We start from the raw sequence: 24,163 nt of genomic DNA on the forward strand, positions 1-24,163 counted from the left end.
CCCTCGTGTCGTCGGTCTCTCGTGCCGTCGGTCTCTCGTGCCGTCGGTCTCTCGTGCCGTCGGTCTCTTGTGTCTTCGGTCTCTCGTGTCCTCGGTCTCTCGTGTCTTCGGTCTCTCGTGTCTTCGGTCTCTCGTGTCTTCGGTCTCTCGTGTCTTCGGTCTCTCGTGTGTTTGGTCTCTCGTGTGTTCGGTCTCTCGTGTCGTCGGTCTCTCGTGTCGTCGGTCTCTCGTGTCTTCGGTCACTCGTGTCGTCGGTCTCTCGTGTCGTCGGTCTCTCGTGTCGTCGGTCTCTCGTGTGATCGCCTTCTTTCATTGGTCCTCATACCATGTGTTACTATTGTCCCTTTAGGTCATCGAGCTGCGGAGACCGATGGATTCACGGCTGGAACATGTGGACTTTGATTGTCTCTTCAGATGCCTCAGCGTCCGACAAATCATCCGGATATTTGCCTCGCTGCTGCTGGAGAGAAGAGTCATATTTGTGGCAGAGAAGTTGAGGTAAGGTCTGGACATGGCGGCCGCTGCTCTGTGGGCTAAACCAATGCAAGATCGGGAGAATTTTTATCATTTAGTGCTGGACTAAGTCAGTTGTCTACAAACTGTTGTGAAACTACAACTCTCAGCATGCCCTGACAGTCTGCAGTGTAGTGATATCACATAAAGAAGCGCAGTAGGTGGTGATGTCATATATTGAGGGCAGAGTAGGTGGTGATGTCATATATTGAGGGCAGAGTAGGGTGATGATGTCACATATAGGGGACGGACGTTACTGAGAAACAAGTCCTTATCCAGTCCCTGCCCTCCCCACCAGTGGTCCCGTGGCTCTTTCTGGGGCTCCTCTCTATTCCCTCTGCCCCTGTAAGGGCTCATTCAGACTACCGTGAATAACGTCCGTGTGCTGGGCAGGGAAATCACGCGCCGCACACTGACTTGTTGATCTCAATGGGGCCGTTCACACGTGCAGGAGTTTTCACGCACCTATCGCCCATTGAAGTCAATCCGTGTGCGGTGCGTGATTTACGCATCAATTCAATTTAAAAAAAAAAATTTGCTCTGCCAGTGGCAAAGAACCCTGATGCATAACGGACCAGATTCACGCACGTTTTTCACGCGCGTGAATCGGATATGCTGGTGTGAATACAGCCTCATTTATGTAGAATACTGCACTGTGGTTCTTTCGCAGCTGTCTGGGCCCCGGGATAAGTCATCCAGCATCATTGCTGCCTATGAATGATGAGCCAGAATCTTCCTGGTTGTTTTTACATCATTATATACAGCATTTATATCGACTCCGTCCTTGCACAGATATTTTCAGACTGGATGTGTAGAACTTTACAATCATTCCCACTCATTCTGCCCGTCTCAGCTCAGCGGGGGCCATTTGTTTGTGGTCTTGTTTTTTCATGGGCTGTGCTGCCGCCTACAGGTTACTTCAAATATTACATGTACTCCAAACGTGTCCTCCCCATGAATGATGCTTCTCACCATAAAGTCCTAAATTTATAATAGTACAGCAGCGTTATAAGAGGAGCGGCTGATATCAGTCACATATATAGATGTAAGGACTGCAGGATATAATAGTACAGCAGTGATATAAGAGGAGCGGCTGATATCAGTCACATATACAGATGTAAGGACTGGAGGATATAATAGTACAGCAGCGTTATAAGAGGAGCGGCTGATATCAGTCACATATATAGATGTAAGAACTGGAGGATATAATAGTACAGCAGTGATATAAGAGGAGCGGCTGATATCAGTCACATATATAGATGTAATGTCTCTGGAGGATATAATAGTACAGCAGTGATATAAGAGGAGCGGCTGATATCAGTCACATATATAGATGTAAGGACTGGAGGATATAATAGTACAGAAGTGATATAAGAGGAGCGGCTGATATCAGTCACATATATAGATGTAAGGACTGGAGGATATAATAGTACAGCAGTGATATAAGAGGAGTGGCTGATATCAGTCACACATATGATGTAATGTCTCTGGAGGATATAATAGTACAGCAGTGATATAGGAGGAGCGGCTGATATCTGTCACATATATAGATGTAAGGACTGGAGGATATAATAGTACAGCCATGATATAAGAGGAGCGGCTGATATCAGTCACATATATAGATGTAAGGACTGGAGGATATAATAGTACAGCAGTGATATAAGAGGAGCGGCTGATATCAGTCACATATATAGATGTAAGGAGTGGAGGATATAATAGTACAGCAGCGTTATAAGAGGAGCGGCTGATATCAGTCACATATATAGATGCAAGGACTGGAGGATATAATAGTACAGCAGTGATATAAGAGGAGCGGCTGATATCAGTCACATATATAGATGTAAGGACTGGAGGATATAATAGTACTACAGTGATAAGAGGAGCGGCTGATATCAGTCACATGTATAGATGTAAGGACTGGAGGATATAATAGTACAGCAGTGATATAAGAGGAGCGGCTGATATCAGTCACATATATATATATAGATGTAAGGACAGGAGGATATAATAGTACAGCAGTGATATAAGAGGAGCGGCTGATATCAGTCACATATATAGATGTAAGGACTGGAGGATATAATAGTACAGCAGTGATATAAGAGGAGCAGCTGATATCAGTCACATATACAGATGTAAGGACTTGGGGATATAATAGTACAGCAGTGATATAAGAGGAGCGGCTGATATCAGTCACATATATAGATGTAAGGACTGGAGGATATAATAGTACAGCAGTGATATAAGAGGAGGGCTGATATCAGTCACATATATAGATGTAAGGACTGGAGGATATAATAGTACAGCAGTGATATAAGAGGAGGGCTGATATCAGTCACATATATAGATGTAAGGACTGGAGGATATAATAGTACAGCAGTGTTATAAGAGGAGCGGCTGATATCAGTCGCATATATAGATGTAAGGACTGGAGGATATAATAGTCCAGCAGTGATATAAGAGGAGCGGCTGATATCAGTCACATATATAGATGTAAGGACTGGGGGATATAATAGTACAGCAGTGATATAAGAGGAGCGGCTGATATCTGTCACATATATAGATGTAAGGACTGGAGGATATAATAGTACAGCAGTGTTATAAGTGGAGCGGCTGATATCAGTCACATATATAGATGTAAGGACTGGAGGATATAATAGTACAGCAAGGTTATAAGAGGAGTGGCTGATATCAGTCACATATATAGATGTAAGGACTGGAGGATATAATAGTGCAGCAGTGATATAAGAGGAGCGGCTGATATCAGTCACATATATAGATGTAAGGACTGGAGGATATAATAGTACAGCAAGGTTATAAGAGGAGTGGCTGATATCAGTCACATATATAGATGTAAGGACTGGAGGATATAATAGTACAGCAGTGTTATAAGAGGAGCGGCTGATATCAGTCACATATATAGATGTAAGGAGTGGAGGATATAATAGTACAGCAGTGATATAAGAGGAGCGGCTGATATCAGTCACATATATAGATGTAAGGACTGGAGGATATAATAGTACAGCAGTGTTATAAGAGGAGCAGCTGATATCAGTCACATATATAGATGTAAGGACTGGAGGATATAATAGTACAGCAGTGATATAAGAGGAGCGGCTGATATCAGTCACATATATAGATGTAAGGACTGGAGGATATAATAGTACAGCAGTGATATAAGAGGAGCGGCTGATATCAGTCACATATATAGATTTAAGGACTGGAGGATATAATAGTACAACAGTGATATAAGAGGAGCGGCTGATATCAGTCACATATATAGATGTAAGGACTGGAGGATATAATAGTACAACAGTGATATAAGAGGAGCGGCTGATATCAGTCACATATATAGATGTAAGGCTGGAGGATATAATAGTACAGCAGTGATATAAGAGGAGCGGCTGATATCAGTCACATATATAGATGTAAGGACTGGAGGATATAATAGTACAGCAGTGATATAAGAGGAGCAGCTGATATCAGTCACATATATAGATGTAAGGACTGGAGGATATAATAGTACAGCAGTGATATAAGAGGAGTGGCTGATATCTGTCACATATATAGATGTAAGGACTGGAGGATATAATAGTACAGCAAGGTTATAAGAGGAGTGGCTGATATCAGTCACATATATAGATGTAAGGACTGGAGGATATAATAGTACAGCAGTGATATAAGAGGAGCTGCTGATATCAGTCACATATATAGATGTAAGGACTGGAGGATATAATAGTACAGCAGTGATATAAGAGGAGCGGCTGATATCAGTCACATATATAGATGTAAGGACTGGAGGATATAATAGTACAGCAGTGATATAAGAGGAGCGGCTGATATCAGTCACATATATAGATGTAAGGACTGGAGGATATAATAGTACAGCAGTGATATAAGAGGAGCGGCTGATATCAGTCACATATATAGATGTAAGGACTGGAGGATATAATAGTACAGCAGTGATATAAGAGGAGCGGCTGATATCAGTCACATATATAGATGTAAGGACTGGAGGATATAATAGTACAGCAGTGATATAAAAGGAGCGGCTGATATCAGTCACATATATAGATGTAAGGACTGGAGGATATAATAGTACAGCAGTGATATAAGAGGAGCGGCTGATATCAGTCACATATATAGATGTAAGGACTGGAGGATATAATAGTACAGCAGTGTTATAAGAGGAGCGGCTGATATCAGTCACATATATAGATGTAAGGACTGGAGGATATAATAGTACAGCAGTGATATAAGAGGAGCGGCTGATATCAGTCACATATATAGATGTAAGGACTGGAGGATATAATAGTACAGCAGTGATTTAAGAGGAGCGGCTGATATCAGTCACATATGATGTAATGTCTCTGGAGGATATAATAGTACAGCAGTGATATAAGAGGAGCGGCTGATATCAGTCACATATGATGTAATGTCTCTGGAGGATATAATAGTACAGCAGTGATATAAGAGGAGCGGCTGATATCAGTCACATATATAGATGTAAGGACTGGAGGATATAATAGTACAGCAGTGATATAAGAGGAGCTGCTGATATCAGTCACATATATAGATGTAAGGACTGGAGGATATAATAGTACAGCAGTGATATAAGAGGAGCGGCTGATATCAGTCACATATATAGATGTAAGGACTGGAGGATATAATAGTACAGCAGTGTTATAAGAGGAGCAGCTGATATCAGTCACATATATAGATGTAAGGACTGGAGGATATAATAGTACAGCAGTGATATAAGAGGAGCGGCTGATATCAGTCACATATATAGATGTAAGGACTGGAGGATATAATAGTACAGCAGTGATATAAGAGGAGCGGCTGATATCAGTCACATATATAGATTTAAGGACTGGAGGATATAATAGTACAACAGTGATATAAGAGGAGCGGCTGATATCAGTCACATATTTAGATGTAAGGACTGGAGGATATAATAGTACAACAGTGATATAAGAGGAGCGGCTGATATCAGTCACATATATAGATGTAAGGCTGGAGGATATAATAGTACAGCAGTGATATAAGAGGAGCGGCTGATATCAGTCACATATATAGATGTAAGGACTGGAGGATATAATAGTACAGCAGTGATATAAGAGGAGCAGCTGATATCAGTCACATATATAGATGTAAGGACTGGAGGATATAATAGTACAGCAGTGATATAAGAGGAGTGGCTGATATCTGTCACATATATAGATGTAAGGACTGGAGGATATAATAGTACAGCAAGGTTATAAGAGGAGTGGCTGATATCAGTCACATATATAGATGTAAGGACTGGAGGATATAATAGTACAGCAGTGATATAAGAGGAGCGGCTGATATCAGTCACATATATAGATGTAAGGACTGGAGGATATAATAGTACAGCAGTGATATAAGAGGAGCGGCTGATATCAGTCACATATATAGATGTAAGGAGTGGAGGATATAATAGTACAGCAGTGATATAAGAGGAGCGGCTGATATCAGTCACATATATAGATGTAAGGACTGGAGGATATAATAGTACAGCAGTGTTATAAGAGGAGCGGCTGATATCAGTCACATATATAGATGTAATGTCTCTGGAGGATATAATAGTACAGCAGTGATATAAGAGGAGCGGCTGATATCAGTCACATATGATGTAATGTCTCTGGAGGATATAATAGTACAGCAGTGATATAAGAGGAGCGGCTGATATCAGTCACATATATAGATGTAAGGACTGGAGGATATAATAGTACAGCAGTGATATAAGAGGAGCTGCTGATATCAGTCACATATATAGATGTAAGGACTGGAGGATATAATAGTACAGCAGTGATATAAGAGGAGCGGCTGATATCAGTCACATATATAGATATAAGGACTGGAGGATATAATAGTACAGCAGTGATATAAGAGGAGCGGCTGATATCAGTCACATATATATAGATGTAAGGACTGGAGGATATAATAGTACAGCAGTGTTATAAGAGGAGCGGCTGATATCAGTCACATATATAGATGTAAGGACTGGAGGATATAATAGTACAGCAGTGATATAAGAGGAGCGGCTGATATCAGTCACATATATAGATGTAAGGACTGGAGGATATAATAGTACAGCAGTGATATAAGAGGAGCGGCTGATATCAGTCACATATACAGATGTAAGGACTGGAGGATATAATAGTACAGCAGTGTTATAAGAGGAGTGGCTGATATCAGTCACATATATAGATGTAAGGACTGGAGGATATAATAGTACAGCAGTGATATAAGAGGAGCGGCTGATGTCAGTCACATATATAGATGTAAGGACTGGAGGATATAATAGTACAGCAGTGATATAAGAGGAGCGGCTGATATCAGTCACATATATAGATGTAAGGACTGGAGGGTATAATAGTACAGCAGTGATATAAGAGGAGCGGCTGATATCAGTCACATATATAGATGTAAGGACTGGAGGATATAATAGTACAGCAGTGATATAAGAGGAGCGGCTGATATCAGTCACATATATAGATGTAAGGACTGGAGGATATAATAGTACAGCAGTGATATAAGAGGAGCGGCTGATATCAGGCACATATATAGATGTAAGGACTGGAGGATATAATAGTACAGCAGTGATATAAGAGGAGCGGCTGATATCAGTCACATATATAGATGTAAGGACTGGAGGATATAATAGTACAGCAGTGATATAAGAGGAGCGGCTGATATCAGTCACATATATAGATGTAAGGACTGGAGGATATAATAGTACAGCAGTGATATAAGAGGAGCGGCTGATATCAGTCACATATATAGATGTAAGGACTGGAGGATATAATAGTACAGCAGTGATATAAGAGGAGCGGCTGATATCAGTCACATATATAGATGTAAGGACTGGAGGATATAATAGTACAGCAGTGATATAAGAGGAGCGGCTGATATCAGTCACATATATAGATGTAAGGACTGGAGGATATAATAGTACAGCAGTGATATAAGAGGAGCGGCTGATATCAGTCACATATACAGATGTAAGGACTGGAGGATATAATAGTACAGCAGTGATATAGGAGGAGCGGCTGATATCAGTCACATATATAGATGTAAGGACTGGAGGATATAATAGTACAGCAGTGATATAAGAGGAGCGGCTGATATCAGTCACATATACAGATGTAAGGACTGGAGGATAGAATAGTACAGCAGTGATATAAGAGGAGCGGCTGATATCAGTCACATATATAGATGTAAGGACTGGAGGATATAATAGTACAGCGGTGATATAAGAGAAGCGGCTGATATCAGTCACATATATAGATGTAAGGACTGGAGGATATAATAGTACAGCAGTGATATAAGAGGAGCGGCTGATATCAGTCACATATACAGATGTAAGGACTGGAGGATAGAATAGTACAGCAGTGATATAAGAGGAGCGGCTGATATCAGTCACATATATAGATGTAAGGACTGGAGGATATAATAGTACAGCAGTGATATAGGAGGAGCGGCTGATATCAGTCACATATATAGATGTAAGGACTGGAGGATATAATAGTACAGCAGTGATATAAGAGGAGAGGCTGATATCAGTCACATATATAGATGTAAGGACTGGAGGATATAATAGTACAGCAGTGATATAAGAGGAGCAGCTCATATCAGTCATATATATAGATGTAAGGACTGGAGGATATAATAGTACAGCAGTGATATAAGAGGAGCGGCTGATATCAGTCACATATATGATGTAATGTCTCTGGAGGATATAATAGTACAGCAGTGTTATAAGAGGAGCGGCTGATATCAGTCACATATATAGATGTAAGGACTGGAGGATATAATAGTACAGCAGTGATATAAGAGGAGCGGCTGATATCTGTCACATATATAGATGTAAAGACTGGAGGATATAATAGTACAGCAGTGTTATAAGAGGAGCGGCTGATATCAGTCACATATATAGATGTAAGGACTGGAGGATATAATAGTACAGCAGTGATATAAGAGGAGCGGCTGATATCAGTCACATATATAGATGTAAAGACTGGAGGATATAATAGTACAGCAGTGATATAAGAGGAGCGGCTGATATCAGTCACATATATAGATGTAAGGACTGGAGGATATAATAGTACAGCAGTGATATAAGAGGAGCGGCTGATATCTGTCACATATATAGATGTAAGGACTGGAGGATATAATAGTACAGCAGTGATATAAGAGGAGCGGCTGATATCAGTCACATATATAGATGTAAGGACTGGAGGATATAATAGTACAGCAGTGATATAGGAGGAGCGGCTGATATCAGTCACATATATAGATGTAAGGACTGGAGGATATAATAGTACAGCAGTGATATAAGAGGAGCGGCTGATATCTGTCACATATATAGATGTAAGGACTGGAGGATATAATAGTACAGCAGTGATATAAGAGGAGCGGCTGATATCAGTCACATATATGGATGTAAGGACTGGAGGATATAATAGTACAGCAGTGATATAAGAGGAGCGGCTGATATCAGTCACATATATAGATGTAAGGACTGGAGGATATAATAGTACAGCAGTGATATAGGAGGAGCGGCTGATATCAGTCACATATATAGATGTAAGGACTGGAGGATATAATAGTACAGCAGTGATATAAGAGGAGCGGCTGATATCAGTCACATATACAGATGTAAGGACTGGAGGATATAATAGTACAGCAGTGATATAAGAGGAGCGGCTGATATCAGTCACATATATGGATGTAAGGACTGGAGGATATAATAGTACAGCAGTGATATAAGAGGAGCGGCTGATATCAGTCACATATATGGATGTAAGGACTGCAGGATATAATAGTACAGCAGTGATATAAGAGGAGCGGCTGATATCAGTCACATATATGGATGTAAGGACTGGAGGATATAATAGTACAGCAGTGTTATAAGAGGAGCGGCTGATATCAGTCACATATATGATGTAATGTCTCTGGAGGATAGAATAGTACAGCAGTGATATAAGAGGAGCGGCTGATATCAGTCACATATATAGGTGTAAGGACTGGAGGATATAATAGTACAGCAGTGATATAAGAGGAGCGGCTGATATCAGTCACATATATGGATGTAAGGACTGGAGGATATAATAGTACAGCAGTGATATAAGAGGAGCGGCTGATATCAGTCACATATATGGATGTAAGGACTGCAGGATATAATAGTACAGCAGTGTCTTCACCCCCTGTCGTCCATCCCGGTTAAAAAAACCACTACAGACAGTTTCTTCCCAGGCTGATAACAGGGAGCAATAGATAGTATTCACCTTTCCTATAATCAGCATATTGCCAAACTGAAATAGCTGATAACAGGGAGCAATAGATTGCAGTAACCTGCACAGGGAGAGATGACGGCCTGCAGATGTTGTGTTCTTCTCGGTTATGATCTGTGACCCTGTGACGGTCTCTTCTCTCCTCAGCACTCTCTCCAGCTGCTCTCACGCCGTCGTAGCTCTGCTCTACCCTTTTTCCTGGCAGCACACCTTCATCCCCGTCCTGCCCTCCTCCATGATTGACATCGTATGTTGCCCGACGCCTTTCCTGGTGGGATTGCTTTCCAACTCGCTGCCGAAACTGAAGGAGCTGCCGGTAGAAGAGGTGAGAACGAAACTGCGTCCCCAGCCCCGGATACTGCCCCCCAATTCAGTTCAAGGAAAATGAGTCTGTGTGAGGAGTGATCTGTGATCCTTAGAGGGTCTCCGCCCCGTATGAGTGTTCATGAGCGGCCACCACCATGTCTGTGCCTTATTGTCCCACTAATATCAATGGAAAAATCTATTGACCTGCTTGGAGTATCCGACATATCAGAACTGGAGGCCTGGAGGGGCGCTGCTTCAGAAGATCGCTGCGGACCTTTCATTCTTGTTGGGGGTCTCCGCCCAATGACCTGGGTAAAGAACCGTCCCCGTAGGTGCTGCACTGAAGTCTGCTCATGTAGCGGTCCTGTGACAGTCCTCTCTCTTCACAGGCGCTGATGGTGGATCTCGGCTCCGATCGTTTTATAAGACAGGTGAGAGTTTTCAGCAGTTCTGCACCATAAAGGGTTAATGTTCTGGGATTTCATTCATTAATTCCCGTCCTGCGAGGACTTCTCATTATAACGGACCATATAGCGAATATAATGGTGACATTTACTAGGGCCGCGACCTTCCGACTCTCTGTTTCTAGGACATCCGCTTCAGAGAAAAGTTTTGAACTTGTCTGATAACTTTTCTAACCCATTGAGGACATTTCCATCAGTCAGAGATAAATTTGCCCCCATAAGTTCTGCCAGGCACCATGTTGATGACTGTGGGGTCATTTCTTGTTGATCCGGTGACCTCACATTGAATGGGGTGAGGGGCTGTGCAGAAGCGGCAGCTCTTGGCTGTGGCTCCTTTTGTGGGCCCCTGAACTCAGTCTTAGGAGCCCCGGGTGGGATCTGCTGCTGTAGCGGATATGCATTGGGGGCTGGGTATGTCGCCCCCGTCTCAGCAGTGGAGTAATGTCCGCTCTATGTTGTTGTGTTTGCAGATGGATGATGAGGACGCGTTGTTACCCCGGAAGCTGCAGGCGGCTCTGGAGCAGGCGCTGGAGAGGAAGGGCGAGCTCATCAGCCAGGACTCGGACAGCGACACTGATGAAGGTGAGTGCGGGGACACGGGAAGCGGTGATGTAAGTGGACGACATCCGCTGATCACTAGGTGTATTGTGGGCGACATGGGGCGCAAATATCATATGTGGGACCTGTGCATCCGGGGCCCAGCAGATAAGAGGCCCCTCTGCCCCCTTAAAAGCAGCTTCTTACTGTCTGTAAGGCCTTATTTACACGAACATGCTTCACGTCCGTGAAAATCACGCGCGTCGCACGGACCTATGTTAGTGAATTGGGCCGTTCAGATATTCCGTGTTTTTCACACAGCTTATGTCCTATACTTGAGCGGTTTTCGCGCATCCTGCACACATTGAAGTCAATGGGTGCGTGAAAACCGCGCACGCCACACGGAAGCACTTCCGTGTGCTGTGCGTGATTCGCAAATGTGTTTCAATGCATCACCATTTCAAGATCTCTGCTTGCTGTCAGTGAGTAGGAACATTTGTTTATATCTTGAGGCTGGAAACTCCTCCTGATCCAACGGACAGTGTGCATGGCTCATAACAAGAAAGCGCTCCGCTGATACACTGTAACGAGCTGAGTCAGCAGATGGAATATCTCAGTTTATAAAGCGCCAGCAATGTCAAACAACGAAGGGTTAATGGCATTTCTCTATATCCGCGTTGCAGCAGTGACGGTCATTATGTTCCTCCCTCGTCAGTAACGTCGTCTCTCTGGAAGTGTTCAACTGGACCAGAAGAGATGTTTTCTCAAACAAATCCAAATCCATCCTTAAAGATCGTAGAAGACATAGACAACGACAAACAAGCCAACGTAGAGTCAGCTTTAGCTCAACTGAGCCAGAAACAACGGATGGAGGAGAGGGGACATCTGACTTTGATTTACCGCAAGAAGCTGGCTCGTATAGACACTCCTTTCCAGTCAGACGTGGCCCCCCAAAAAACGCGGGCGCAGGGGGGGCAGGAAACATAGAAACAACGGATACCATACTGCCACGTCGACTACGCAATCAGAGACTTTGAATGAGTCTATGGATGTTATCAATCTGTCCCAAACGCCTCTTTCTCCCACTCAGATTGAAGTGCTTTCTCTTGGTCTTAATTTTGCTCCTAATAAAGATTTTGATGTTTTTCATACTTTGTTAGATATTAACAAATTTATACGCAACTTGACCATTAAGAGGCACTTCTCTTTAGACACTAATTCACTTACGGAAAATTTTCCTGTCACTCCAGATATTCATCCATGTGACACTAACATTTTCCGTTCACTTATGTTTTATGAACAAGCTACTCTATCTGACTTGGTTGATCTTGCAGAACAAAATGTATTGCCCTCTGATATCTCAGCTAGCAAATTTCCATTATCTAACCCTTTGTATTATCCTACTCAGTCTAGAACTGACTCCATGGAAAGATTCCAGTCTATTATGGAGCGAGAATTACATAAAATTGCTGATAACAGTCATAAAACAAAATCACAGCACAATCTTACACAAGATCAAAAAGATGCAATAAAATGCTTAAAAAATAATACTGATATTGTTATTCGCAAATCAGATAAAGGGGGAACTATCACCATCATGGATCGTTGTATATATACTAAACAGATAGCAGAAATGCTAAATGATACAGATACTTATATCAAATTAGATTCCAACCCTACTACTATCTTTCAACAACGTCTTATCAAATTGCTTGACAAAGGTCTAGGGAATGGCACCATAACTAAAAAACAATATGACTATCTTTTTATTAAGAGCCCTACTACTCCGATTTTGTATGCCTTACCCAAGACCCACAAGGGCATTATTCCGCCACCTATGCGCCCTATTGTTTCGGGTATCGGGTCACTCACAGAAAAACTCTCTGAGTGGCTCGATTACTTGTTACAGCCCCTTGTCCAAAGGACCCCTGGACATCTCAGAGATACCAAGGATGTGTTACACATCTTTGACAAAAAACCCTGGGAGCCCAAGTTCTCCTGGTTAAGTTGTGACGTTGTGGCATTATATACCTCTATACCACATCATATAGCAATTCAAGCACTACAACATCATACATCCAAATATAGTGCATATGAAGAGACACTACAGGTCTTTATGTCTGATGTTTTACTGTTTTTGCTAACACACAACTTCTTCATTTATGAGGGCATGTTTTTCTTGCAAAACAGTGGAGTCTCAATGGGTGCATAGTTCTCCCCCTCCATTGCCAATTTGGTTATGGCTTGGTGGGAGGAAATCACCATTTTTTCTGCCAGCAATCCTTTTTTTCATTCTATACATTGGTATGGCAGATACATTGATGACCTCCTGATCATCTGGGAGGGAGATGTATCTGCCATACCTGGTTTTTTGGAATTTCTCAATTTGAATGGATTTAATCTCAAATTTACATACACTCACCATTCCTCCACTATTCATTTTCTGGATTTAACACTTATGGGGTCTGCAGATAAGGGCATACAAACAGAGATTTTCCATAAACCAATTTCTGGCAACACAATCCTTCATGCTACCAGCAGTCACCCTAGGCACACTATCTCGTCTATTCCTGTAGGAGAACTGACTAGGGCAAAGAGGAATTGCACTAACAAACAGGGTTTTTTATTGGAACAACAAAAAATATACAACAAATTAACAAACAGAGGTTACAAAAAATGGACACTAGATCGGGCTCGAGCAATTGTGAATCAAAAGGATAGGAATGACTTACTCTCCCTTGAGAAGGATAAAACAAGTAGGGATATTTCGACATCAAAAAATACATTTAAACCTACGCTTGTATTGCAATACAGCAATCAGTTTTCTGAAATTCGCGCAATGGTTCATCGATATATTCCTATTTTATTTGAAGATCCCAAACTAGAATCCATCTTAGCAAATGGTTTTAGAGTAGTCTCTCGTCGGGCACCCACTTTGGGGAATATTCTTTCCCCCTCCTGTTTACCATCAAAAGCTAAGTCTCCAACATGGTTGCATTATAAAGGTTACTATAAATGTGGGTCCCACCCTTGCAAGGTTTGCACGGTCAGTAAAACTACAAAAACTTTTTCTGACTCCCATGACACGACTAACTTTTCAATTAAAACTCATATGAATTGTAATAGTGATCATGTGGTCTACATAGTGGAATGCTCACAATGTAAACTAAAATATGTGGGATGTACCACAAGGAAACTAAAGATTAGAATCCTTGAACATCTGAGTTATATCAGAAATCCAGCTATCGTTAACATTTCAAATGTTAGCAAACATTTCATCACTTGCCACAACAGAAATATTAATTCTCTCAAAATTTATGGTATAGAAAAAATGATCAAAACTATCAGAGGAGGCGATCTGAAACATAGACTATTGACAAGGGAAGCCTTTTGGATTTACCATTTGAACACCAGATTCCCAAATGGTCTTAATCTCCGTAAGGAACTAATGTTCCATTATTAATATTTACAGACCAGTTCCCTTCATGACAGATTAGTCTCCATTATTTATCTGTCTTATAACTTCTAACTAATATATTAATATATCATATTTTCGATAATAGTGAATTTCCCTCTTCTGTAGTATATTTCATCTATTAGCTGGCATTTATCTCTGATATACACTCGACTCACATAATAAAATATCCTGTTTACCTCAAGGGTCCAATATTTCTATAATACAACACTATTATGCATTCATGCACTTATCTACTATGTTATAGCCAAGTTTCACAGCATTGTAACACCGCGGTTAGTTTCCATGTACTCTTTCATTAGATCCTAGATTGAATTGATATATTGATATCTTCATGTACAGGCATCAACTTAGACAATATACTTCAGCTTTTCCAATCTTAAACATATATTTATATATATGTATATATATATATATATATATATATATATATATACTTTCATCTATTTGCTTACCAATGTCGGCTTCATTTTGATATTTTCACACCAAGATTTTTCGTTTTTATTCTTCTAATTGCGTATACAAGGTTTTCCACATTGAGATTTAGCTCCCTTTTTTTATCCTAAATAAAATTTGTTTACATATATTACAGGAGTTTACATACATTTATTCATAATCATTATGCATTGATCATTATTTATACATCAATTTTTCTTTTTTTTGTTTCATTTGATTTAATATAGAAATATTTTCTCCGATTTCTTTAGTTTATGGGGCTACATTAACATTTATTCATTTGTATTTATTTATGTATATCATCATCATTATCATTATATATTCCCCATAATAAGAATTAATATGCCGTAAATATGTTTGTCATTCTAAGTATCAGGCATTTTCCGGAGGTACTTTTTCTATTATCGTAATTTTATTTACCATATGTATGTTTTTTTCTCATGTATTTATACATGTAATTTGCTTGTATACAGTTGTTTGTTTTTCCTTATGCTAAATGTATATATTCGTTACATTTTTCCATGGTTTTCTCTTCTCTTTTCACATGTTTTCCATGATTGGATATGTGTCGGGTGCCGCTCAGCAAGCTTCAGTGATGTGATCCTATAATGAATTCCAGCGATTTTATATGATTTGTACAAAGCTAGATATACTTTATATTTTCCTTATCTTTATCTGGTGGTTATTCTATCATTATATATTGATGACATCGCTATATTAAACCAAGTTACTATACATTTTCTATTTTATTTCGCTACGGAGGTTTTACTTCCTGATATGCAACTATCACACCTGAGAGAGTTGTTACGTCTAAGGTCCAACCTCCAATTTCTCAGGTATTTATTCACTCTCAGCTTGCAGGAGCTCACTCGATACAGCCATGACTAAGAGCACAGCCTAAGTGCTTGAAACGCGTAGGCTAATCTATTGCCGCATCACCACTTTGTTTTTCCTCCTGATGTTCCATTCCAAGCTCTGACAGCTTGCATCTCAATAAAGCGGAAACCTAGTTTTTTCCCATTTTTGATATCACTATCGCTGGATCATTTCTGGTTTTTTCTGTCGTCTCTCTCTCTCTGTCTCGCAGAGTATAACACGCTGAACGGTCTCGTGTCCGAGGTCTTCATCCGCTTCTTCGTGGAAACCATCGGCCATTATTCCCTGTTCCTGGCTCAGAACGAGCGCGGGGGGAGGGTCTTTCAGAGAGAAGCTTTCCGCAAATCTGTGGCCTCCAAGAGCATCCGCCGATTCCTGGAGGTTTTCATGGAATCTCAGATGTTTGCCGGCTTCATCCAGGACCGGGAGCTCCGGAAATGTCGAGCCAAAGGTGAGTGACGGACGCGACGGACGCTGCCCCACCCCCGCATTGTGTGACCCCGGGTCCACGCCTGGATGAACCGTGGTCCAGATAGAAGACATTTCCACGTTTTGTCTTCTCCTTCCAGGTCTGTTTGAGCAGAGGGTTGAGCAGTACTTAGAGGAGCTCCCGGACCACGAGCAGAGCGGCGTCAACAAGTTCTGGAGAGGTCTCGGTGAGTGCGCGCTCATTGTCTTAGAGGGGCTCTCCACTGCTCCACCCCCTGTGCATATGAGATTGTATGGACTACTCAGCCCCCTCCTTTATTAGCCAGAGTGGAGAACCCCTATAGTCAGCCTCTCCCCAACCTGAAATGGCTGATAACAGGGAGAAAAAAATTACTTTCGCCTGTACTACAGTCCGCTTCTTCCCAATGAACACTACATGTCACACAATGCACTACAGCAGAACACTCAATGTGCCGAAACTAAACCAGCGGGGGGTAGTAGTGTGAGCGCTAATAGGAAATATGAAGAGGTGATGTCACTTTCTATATGAGGAGGGTGGGGGTCTCCAGGGCTGTGTATCCCCCGTCCCCCTGCAGGGGATCATCTCTGACCGTTTGTGTCTTTATACAGGAAACAAGATGAAATTTCTCCATAAGAAGAACTGAGTCGGCGTCGGCGGCATCCAGGGACTGTTTATGCGGCGTCCGAGCTGCGTCCTCACATGACCCCCATGGACTGAGATAAGGGGATCGTGAGGGCAGAGACTGACGCTCGGGAATCACCACTTATAGATTTGTAAATATTGTGGCTTTTTTGTTACTTGTCATTTTTTTTATGAAGCGATGAAAACGTAAATGGAGCAGAAGGCGCCGGAGTTCCGGTGTAACATTGTACAGATGGCGGATGATCGCGCTGCGCTCTCGTACGTCGGTCAACGTTTTATGGTCAGTAGACTTGCACTATGACTGCACCAATGAAGAAGATCCGATCGTAGCGGGCAGCGCGGCAAATGTGCGTGAGGTAATAAACGCTGAGATTGAACCTGCCCGTGGTCATGTGATCATTCACGCAGCAGCACGACAGACGAATATCAGCAGTGATCCGTCATGTAATAATGAAGGAGATTTCACCTGCAGTCCTATGTAACACCACAGATAACACAGTGATAACTCTCTGAGTACAGATAATGTAGTAGTGTTACCTGCAGTCCTATGTAACACCACAGATAACACAGTGATAACTCTCTGAGTACAGATAATGTAGTAAATGTTACCTGCAGTCCTATGTAACACCACACATAAGACAGTGATAACTCTCTGAGTACAGATAATGTAGTAGATGTTACCTGCAGTCCTATGTAACACCACAGATAACAGTGATAACTCTCTGAGTACAGATAATGTAGTAGTGTTACCTGCAGTCCTATGTAACACCACAGATAACACAGTGATAACTCTCTGAGTACAGATAATGTAGTAAATGTTACCTGCAGTCCTATGTAACACCACAGATAACACACAGTGATAACTCTCTGAGTACAGATAATGTAGTAGATGTTACCTGCAGTCCTATGTAACACCACAGATAATACTCTCAGTACAGATAATGTAGTAGGTGTTACCTGCAGTCCTATGTAACACCACAGATAACATAGTGATAACTCTCTGAGTACAGATAATGTAGTAAATGTTACCTGCAGTCCTATGTAACACCACACATAAGACAGTGATAACTCTCTGAGTACAGATAATGTAGTAGATGTTACCTGCAGTCCTATGTAACACCACAGATAACACAGTGATAACTCTCTGATTACAGATAATGTAGTAGATGTTACCTGCAGTCCTATGTAACACCACAGATAACACACAGTGATAACTCTGAGTACAGATAATGTAGTAGATGTTACCTGCAGTCCTATGTAACACCACAGATAACACAGTGATAAATCTCTGATTACATATAATGTAGTAGATGTTGCCTGCAGTCCTATGTAACACCACAGATAACAGTGATAACTCTCTGAGTACAGATAATGTAGTAGTGTTACCTGCAGTCCTATGTAACACCACAGATAACACAGTGATAACTCTCTGAGTACAGATAATGTAGTAAATGTTACCTGCAGTCCTATGTAACACCACACATAAGACAGTGATAACTCTCTGAGTACAGATAATGTAGTAGATGTTACCTGCAGTCCTATGTAACACCACAGATAACAGTGATAACTCTCTGAGTACAGATAATGTAGTAGATGTTACCTGCAGTCCTATGTAACACCACAGATAACACAGTGATAACTCTCTGATTACATATAATGTAGTAGATGTTACCTGCAGTCCTATGTAACACTACAGATAACACACAGTGATAACTCTCTGACTACAGATAATGTAGTAGTGTTACCTGCAGTCCTATGTAACACCACAGATAACATAGTGATAATTCTCTGATTACAGATAATGTAGTAGTGTTACCTGCAGTCCTATGTAACACCACAGATAACACAGTGATAACTCTCTGATTACAGATAATGTAGTAGTGTTACCTGCAGTCCTATGTAACACCACAGATAACACAGTGATAACTCTCTGATTACAGATAATGTAGTAGTGTTACCTGCAGTCCTATGTAACACCACAGATAACACAGTGATAACTCTCTGATTACAGATAATGTAGTAGTTACCTGCAGTCCTATGTAACACCACAGATGACACAGTGATAACTCTCTGAGTACAGAGAATGTAGTAGATGTTACCTGCAGTCCTATGTAACACCACAGATAACACAGTGATAACTCTCTGAGTACAGAGAATGTAGTAGATGTTACCTGCAGTCCTATGTAACACCACAGATGACACACGGTAAGTACAAATGATGCAGTAGTGGTTACCTGCAGTCCTATGTAATACCAAAGCATTACAAATCAGTGACTTCATGATGAGTTGTGCTGCTACACATAGTGATTATAGAGGCGGGGCCCCCTGCTACTCTGGGGCCCATTGTTGGCTGCTTCGCCTCTTTATCATTCCACTATTATAGCGGTTATTTGCAGCCGCCACTAGGGGGAGCTCATTACATACAGATTTATACAGCTCCCTTATAGGCATATGCAGTTAGCCCCCTAGTGGTGACTTCAGGCAGTCAGAATAATCAATTCAGAACAGCAGAGCTCCTCCATATAAAGAGATAAATGTGCACATAAACACGAGTGGTAAAGAATACAGGTGGAGTGGAATACAGGTGGGGGGGGGGGGAATACAGGTGGGGGAGCGCTCAGTGGGGGGAGGGGCTGCTATGGAGCTCTGGGATTCTGGTTAGAAGAATCTTAATGATCACCGTATGGAGTTGCATTATAATCATTCCCCTGGTGTAATGTGATGAGCGGCTGCCAGCGATGGAGACAGTAAAGCTATAGATGGCGCCAGTGAGCTGCTAACGACTCCGATGCGGTTCTGTTCTCACCTCAATGTTATGTAATGAGAAGTTCTTTATCGTTCTAATTCACTATTTTCAAGCTCTCTGTTTGCTGGCCGTGAATGGGACTACATCCAGAGACTGACAACTTGTCCTAACAATTCTTACAGCTGAGGTTTTGTTACAATGTATCATTGTAGACAATCCACAGTGGGCAGCACAGATCTCTCCCTGGTCCTAGACTAAAGGCCGATTACACAGATTTTCACGTTTCATCCCTCGTTCCCGATCCTTCCTGATCACATCGTTATGCAGCATATCAAATCCTCGCTGCCGGCAGCACATTGCGCCGTGTAAACGGAGATTCATGAATTCTGTCATACTATAAAACAAGACCAGGCAGAAACTGCACCAAACTATTCTCAGTGGCGCGCGCTCTATGATACATTTGCTGCAATCTTGCTGGACACGTTGGACGTATTTTTCTGCCACGTTTTGCTTGGCGTACTTTACGTTAAAATCTGTCGCAATTTAAGTTTCTTGTTAGCCACGCCCTCTTTTGCTGGACACTTTTTAAAACTTAAAGGGGCAAAAAATTTCTAAAACACGAAAAAAAATTCACGTTGGTCGTGTACACCACTTTTTTGTGCAATTTGTGGCAGAATTCTGGTGCGTTTTGCAAAGTAAATCTTCAATGTCTATTAGTGGCAGAACTTTTCATTATAGGAAGATGATGAGTGATGAGAGGATGAGTGGTGAATGATGGGCGATGAATGATGGGTGATGAATGATGGGTGGTGAATGATAGGTGGTGAATGATGGGTGGTGAATGATGGGCGGTGAATGATGATGAATGATGGGTGATGAATGATGGGTGTTGAATGATGGGTGGTGAATGATGAGTGGTGAATGATGGGTGATGAATGATGGGTGATGAATGATGGGTGATGAATGATGGGTGATGAATGATGGGTGGTGAATGATGGGTGATGAATGATGGGTGATGAATGATGGGTGGTGAATGATGGGTGATGAATGATGGGTGGTGAATGATGGGTGATGGATGGCGAATGATGGGTGATGGGTGGTGAGTGATGAATGATGGGTGGTGAATGATGAGTGGTGAATGATGGGTGATGAATGATGGGTGCATGAATGATGGGTGATGAATGATGGGTGGTGAATGATGGGTGATGAATGATGGGTGGTGAATGATGGGCGGTGAATGATGATGAATGATGGGTGAGTGAATGATGGGTGTTGAATGATGGGTGGTGAATGATGAGTGGTGAATGATGGGTGATGAATGATGGGTGATGAATGATGGGTGATGAATGATGGGTGGTGAATGATGGGTGATGAATGATGGGTGGTGAATGATGGGTGATGGATGGCGAATGATGGGTGATGGGTGGTGAGTGATGAATGATGGTTCTATAGTCCGGTGCTCACTGCGGTTTTGGATTCTTTATGGAGCTCATACGGAGGATACGCTTGTGCTGTTGCTGGATCTTCCTGCGGCCCGGTGGTGAAGCTCCTGACGGTTGCGTCCTGGGTCGCCGGTTCTCATCTCACTTGGTCTAAAGTAAAACACACCCACTTGGGCATTAAGAAACATTAGCATAAAGCTAAAAATCGCTAATAAAGTGGTATAAAATAGATTGTTTTTCTAAATAAAAAGCACTGCTGTCACCTGCATTACAGCGCCGATCACATTATATAGGAGACAGGGCACTTATAATGTGGTGACAGAGACTCTTTAAGGGTCTTCAGGTTTTATTAACAGCATTAAAGGGGCTTTATTTCATTTATAAAATAGGGAGCCGTGCAATGTTTGGACAGACGTGGCGCCAATCATGTGACCCCTACCGTTACCAACAGGGTAAAACTACATGGGAAGTGTGGTGGGTCACATGACATGAAGTTGTGCAGGTCATGTGACCACTGCCATGTTTAGTGCTGCTCAGTTAACCCATGATGTACTACACAGGACTGATCCATGGGCTATACCATTCTGCGGAGAGACAGGGGTGTGCTGGTATAAAAATCCATATGAACAGTATATTAAACATGCGTATATATGAAAAGTCTGCGTAACTTCATCAAATAAAGAATTCTATTTGTGACTTTCTAAAATATGTTGTGTTTTAATTCTTCACTACTTCTAAAATCTCTGCTTGCTGTCAGTAAACGGAAACATTCATTGTTTACATCCAGAGGCTGGAAATACCTGCTCCCCCTTCTCTGCATCAGATATCGGTTTCATTGCAGGGCAGATGGTGGATAGTTCTCCGTCTTAGTCACAGACCTGGGACCTAAAAGATAAACCAGGACTGACTGGGACCCCCATCAAGAAGAGAAAAATCAGGATGAAGTAGCCGGACGGCGCTGCGGTCCATGTGATTCTCATCCGCGTCAGTCCTCCGCTCACTTATTACCGCAGCAGTCGGAACCCCCCACTTTATTTCAGACTAATGTAACATCCTGTTACAATTGATACAAAGTGTCACCGTGCAAGTTCTCACACAATCATCCAACCACAGTCCGGGACTGTATACTATTATTATAGTGGAGAGGAGTCGGCCTGAGAGCTTGCAATCTAAAGAACTAAGAAGTCGTAGTCACCTCCACAAGCACCGGGGGGTCGTGGGGGCTGCAGGACTAGAAGTGAATGTGAGAAGTGCCCCCTGTGCAGCAACTTCTGGGGACGCCCCTCATGGTGAGCCAGACAGTGCCCCAATAACACTGCCATAAGGTGCCCAGTAACGCTGCCCAATCTAGAACCTACCAAGAGATTCAGGCACAAGGCCTCATGCCCACGCCAGCAGCTCCGTGATTACGGCATGGACGGCCGTGGAGTGTCATCCGTGGGCCGTCCGCAATTCACGGACCGAGCCCGGCCAATGCGCAGACCGGGGAAACCATAGAAATGAATTGTGGACGCAGAAACACGTTCGTGTGCATGAGGCCTAATTGTGGGATTGGAGGCGCCGGCGTCCGGGCAGTGCTCCTTTTATTAGTGACAAGCGAAGCCCCCCTAAGGCCGGCCATGTGTGTGGATGAGTTGTGAGACAGGTGGGCGCTGGTAGAAAAAATGGGGTTGGGCAAATTTTAAGGGTTTTATAGGCATCATGGGGCATTTTTGGGGCGACTTATCATTTTGCATAAGAGATGAGGCAATTCTAGAGCGCTGGTGCAGCACAAGAGAAGTTTCATAGATGGGAATGTGAGGCGCAAATCAGAGAGCAAGAGATGAACTGTAAACAGGAAGAGATGTAGAAAGGTGCAGCATGGTGGAGAAATTTGTGGGTGAGGACCATAGAGTTATAATTCACAGCATGCCCTAATCCTGTGCCCTGATCTCCAGTCACTTGTACGGAGCATTTGTGGAGTTCAGAAAAGAAATCAGAATATTGATTAAACCCTCCGGCCGTGTTCACATGTCGCGGTCAAAACCCAAATTATCCGCGACGTATGATCAGAATTCCAATGTTCACTGACCAAATTCCCTTCTGTTTAATGAGACCCCCGGAGAGATCAGAAGAACGGGGAACAATAAAAGCAACACTCAACGGATTCTCAGGTTACATCATTATCCTTCCTGCAGCGACAGAGGATGGGAGTTATGGTCCCACCATTTCTGAGATAAAATGAGAACAATTAGAAAAAATGAATACAATCTATTGCTCCCTGTTATCAGCCATTTCAGGCTGGAGAGAGGCCGACTGTAGTGACAGGAAGTGCGAGACCCTCCCCTCCCCCATGATCCCTACATTTCTATAAATACAGAAGTACATACACGCTAATATCTCGCCATCTTACCATTAAGGGTTAAACATGAGGATGACGAAGGTCCCAGAAGAGCTGATTGTGGAGACCCCACTTAGAGCGCGTAACCCTCTGTGTCCCGGGAATAGTCAGGTCCGGCGCTCCCTGCGTAGAACATGACATCATGTAATCAGAATTTACACAGTTGTCACTCCGGTCGCTGGCGGTCCTGCGTCTGAGACCCTAATGACCGATCCTAATCATCGTATAATGAAGGGGTCTGCAACTTACTTATATACGTTGTGTTTCAATTCCTCACCATTTTCAAGATCTCTGCTTGCTGTCAGTGAATGACGTCATTCAGATAAACCGGCAATAGGGCTTACGTATCCCCTTACAGGGGCTTCCTCATGGGTAACTCCTCTGACCGTTCGTGTTTAAACTGTGGAGCGCGGCATGCAGACCGGTTACATCAACTACCCTGTCCATACAATGCCCCTCAACCCAAAAGTGGGGTCTCTTTGGGATCCTGGCACCTTCCATGCTCTATATCCCGAACCATCACAAAAACCTGCTGTACTCTGTCTCTGCTGGGAAGGC

The 24,163-nt window shown here is 42.4% G+C and overlaps 1 protein-coding gene across 1 annotated transcript in view; it reads left to right on the forward strand.

Moving 5' to 3' along the window:
- The window catches only part of DENND2B (DENN domain containing 2B), a 183,859-nt gene extending 166,445 nt beyond the window's left edge, over positions 1–17,414 (forward strand). Inside the window, exons 12-18 of the mRNA XM_075836786.1 lie at positions 350–498; positions 9,978–10,155; positions 10,526–10,567; positions 11,071–11,182; positions 16,156–16,395; positions 16,514–16,600; positions 17,004–17,414. Of these exons, the coding sequence (XP_075692901.1) occupies positions 350–498; positions 9,978–10,155; positions 10,526–10,567; positions 11,071–11,182; positions 16,156–16,395; positions 16,514–16,600; positions 17,004–17,038 (843 nt within the window). The 3' untranslated portion in view covers positions 17,039–17,414. The remainder of the gene's footprint in view (positions 1–349; positions 499–9,977; positions 10,156–10,525; positions 10,568–11,070; positions 11,183–16,155; positions 16,396–16,513; positions 16,601–17,003) is intronic.
- The last annotated feature ends 6,749 nt before the right edge of the window (positions 17,415–24,163 follow it).

Source organism: Rhinoderma darwinii, chromosome 9, assembly GCF_050947455.1.
Source record: "Rhinoderma darwinii isolate aRhiDar2 chromosome 9, aRhiDar2.hap1, whole genome shotgun sequence".
NCBI lineage: Eukaryota > Metazoa > Chordata > Amphibia > Anura > Rhinodermatidae > Rhinoderma > Rhinoderma darwinii.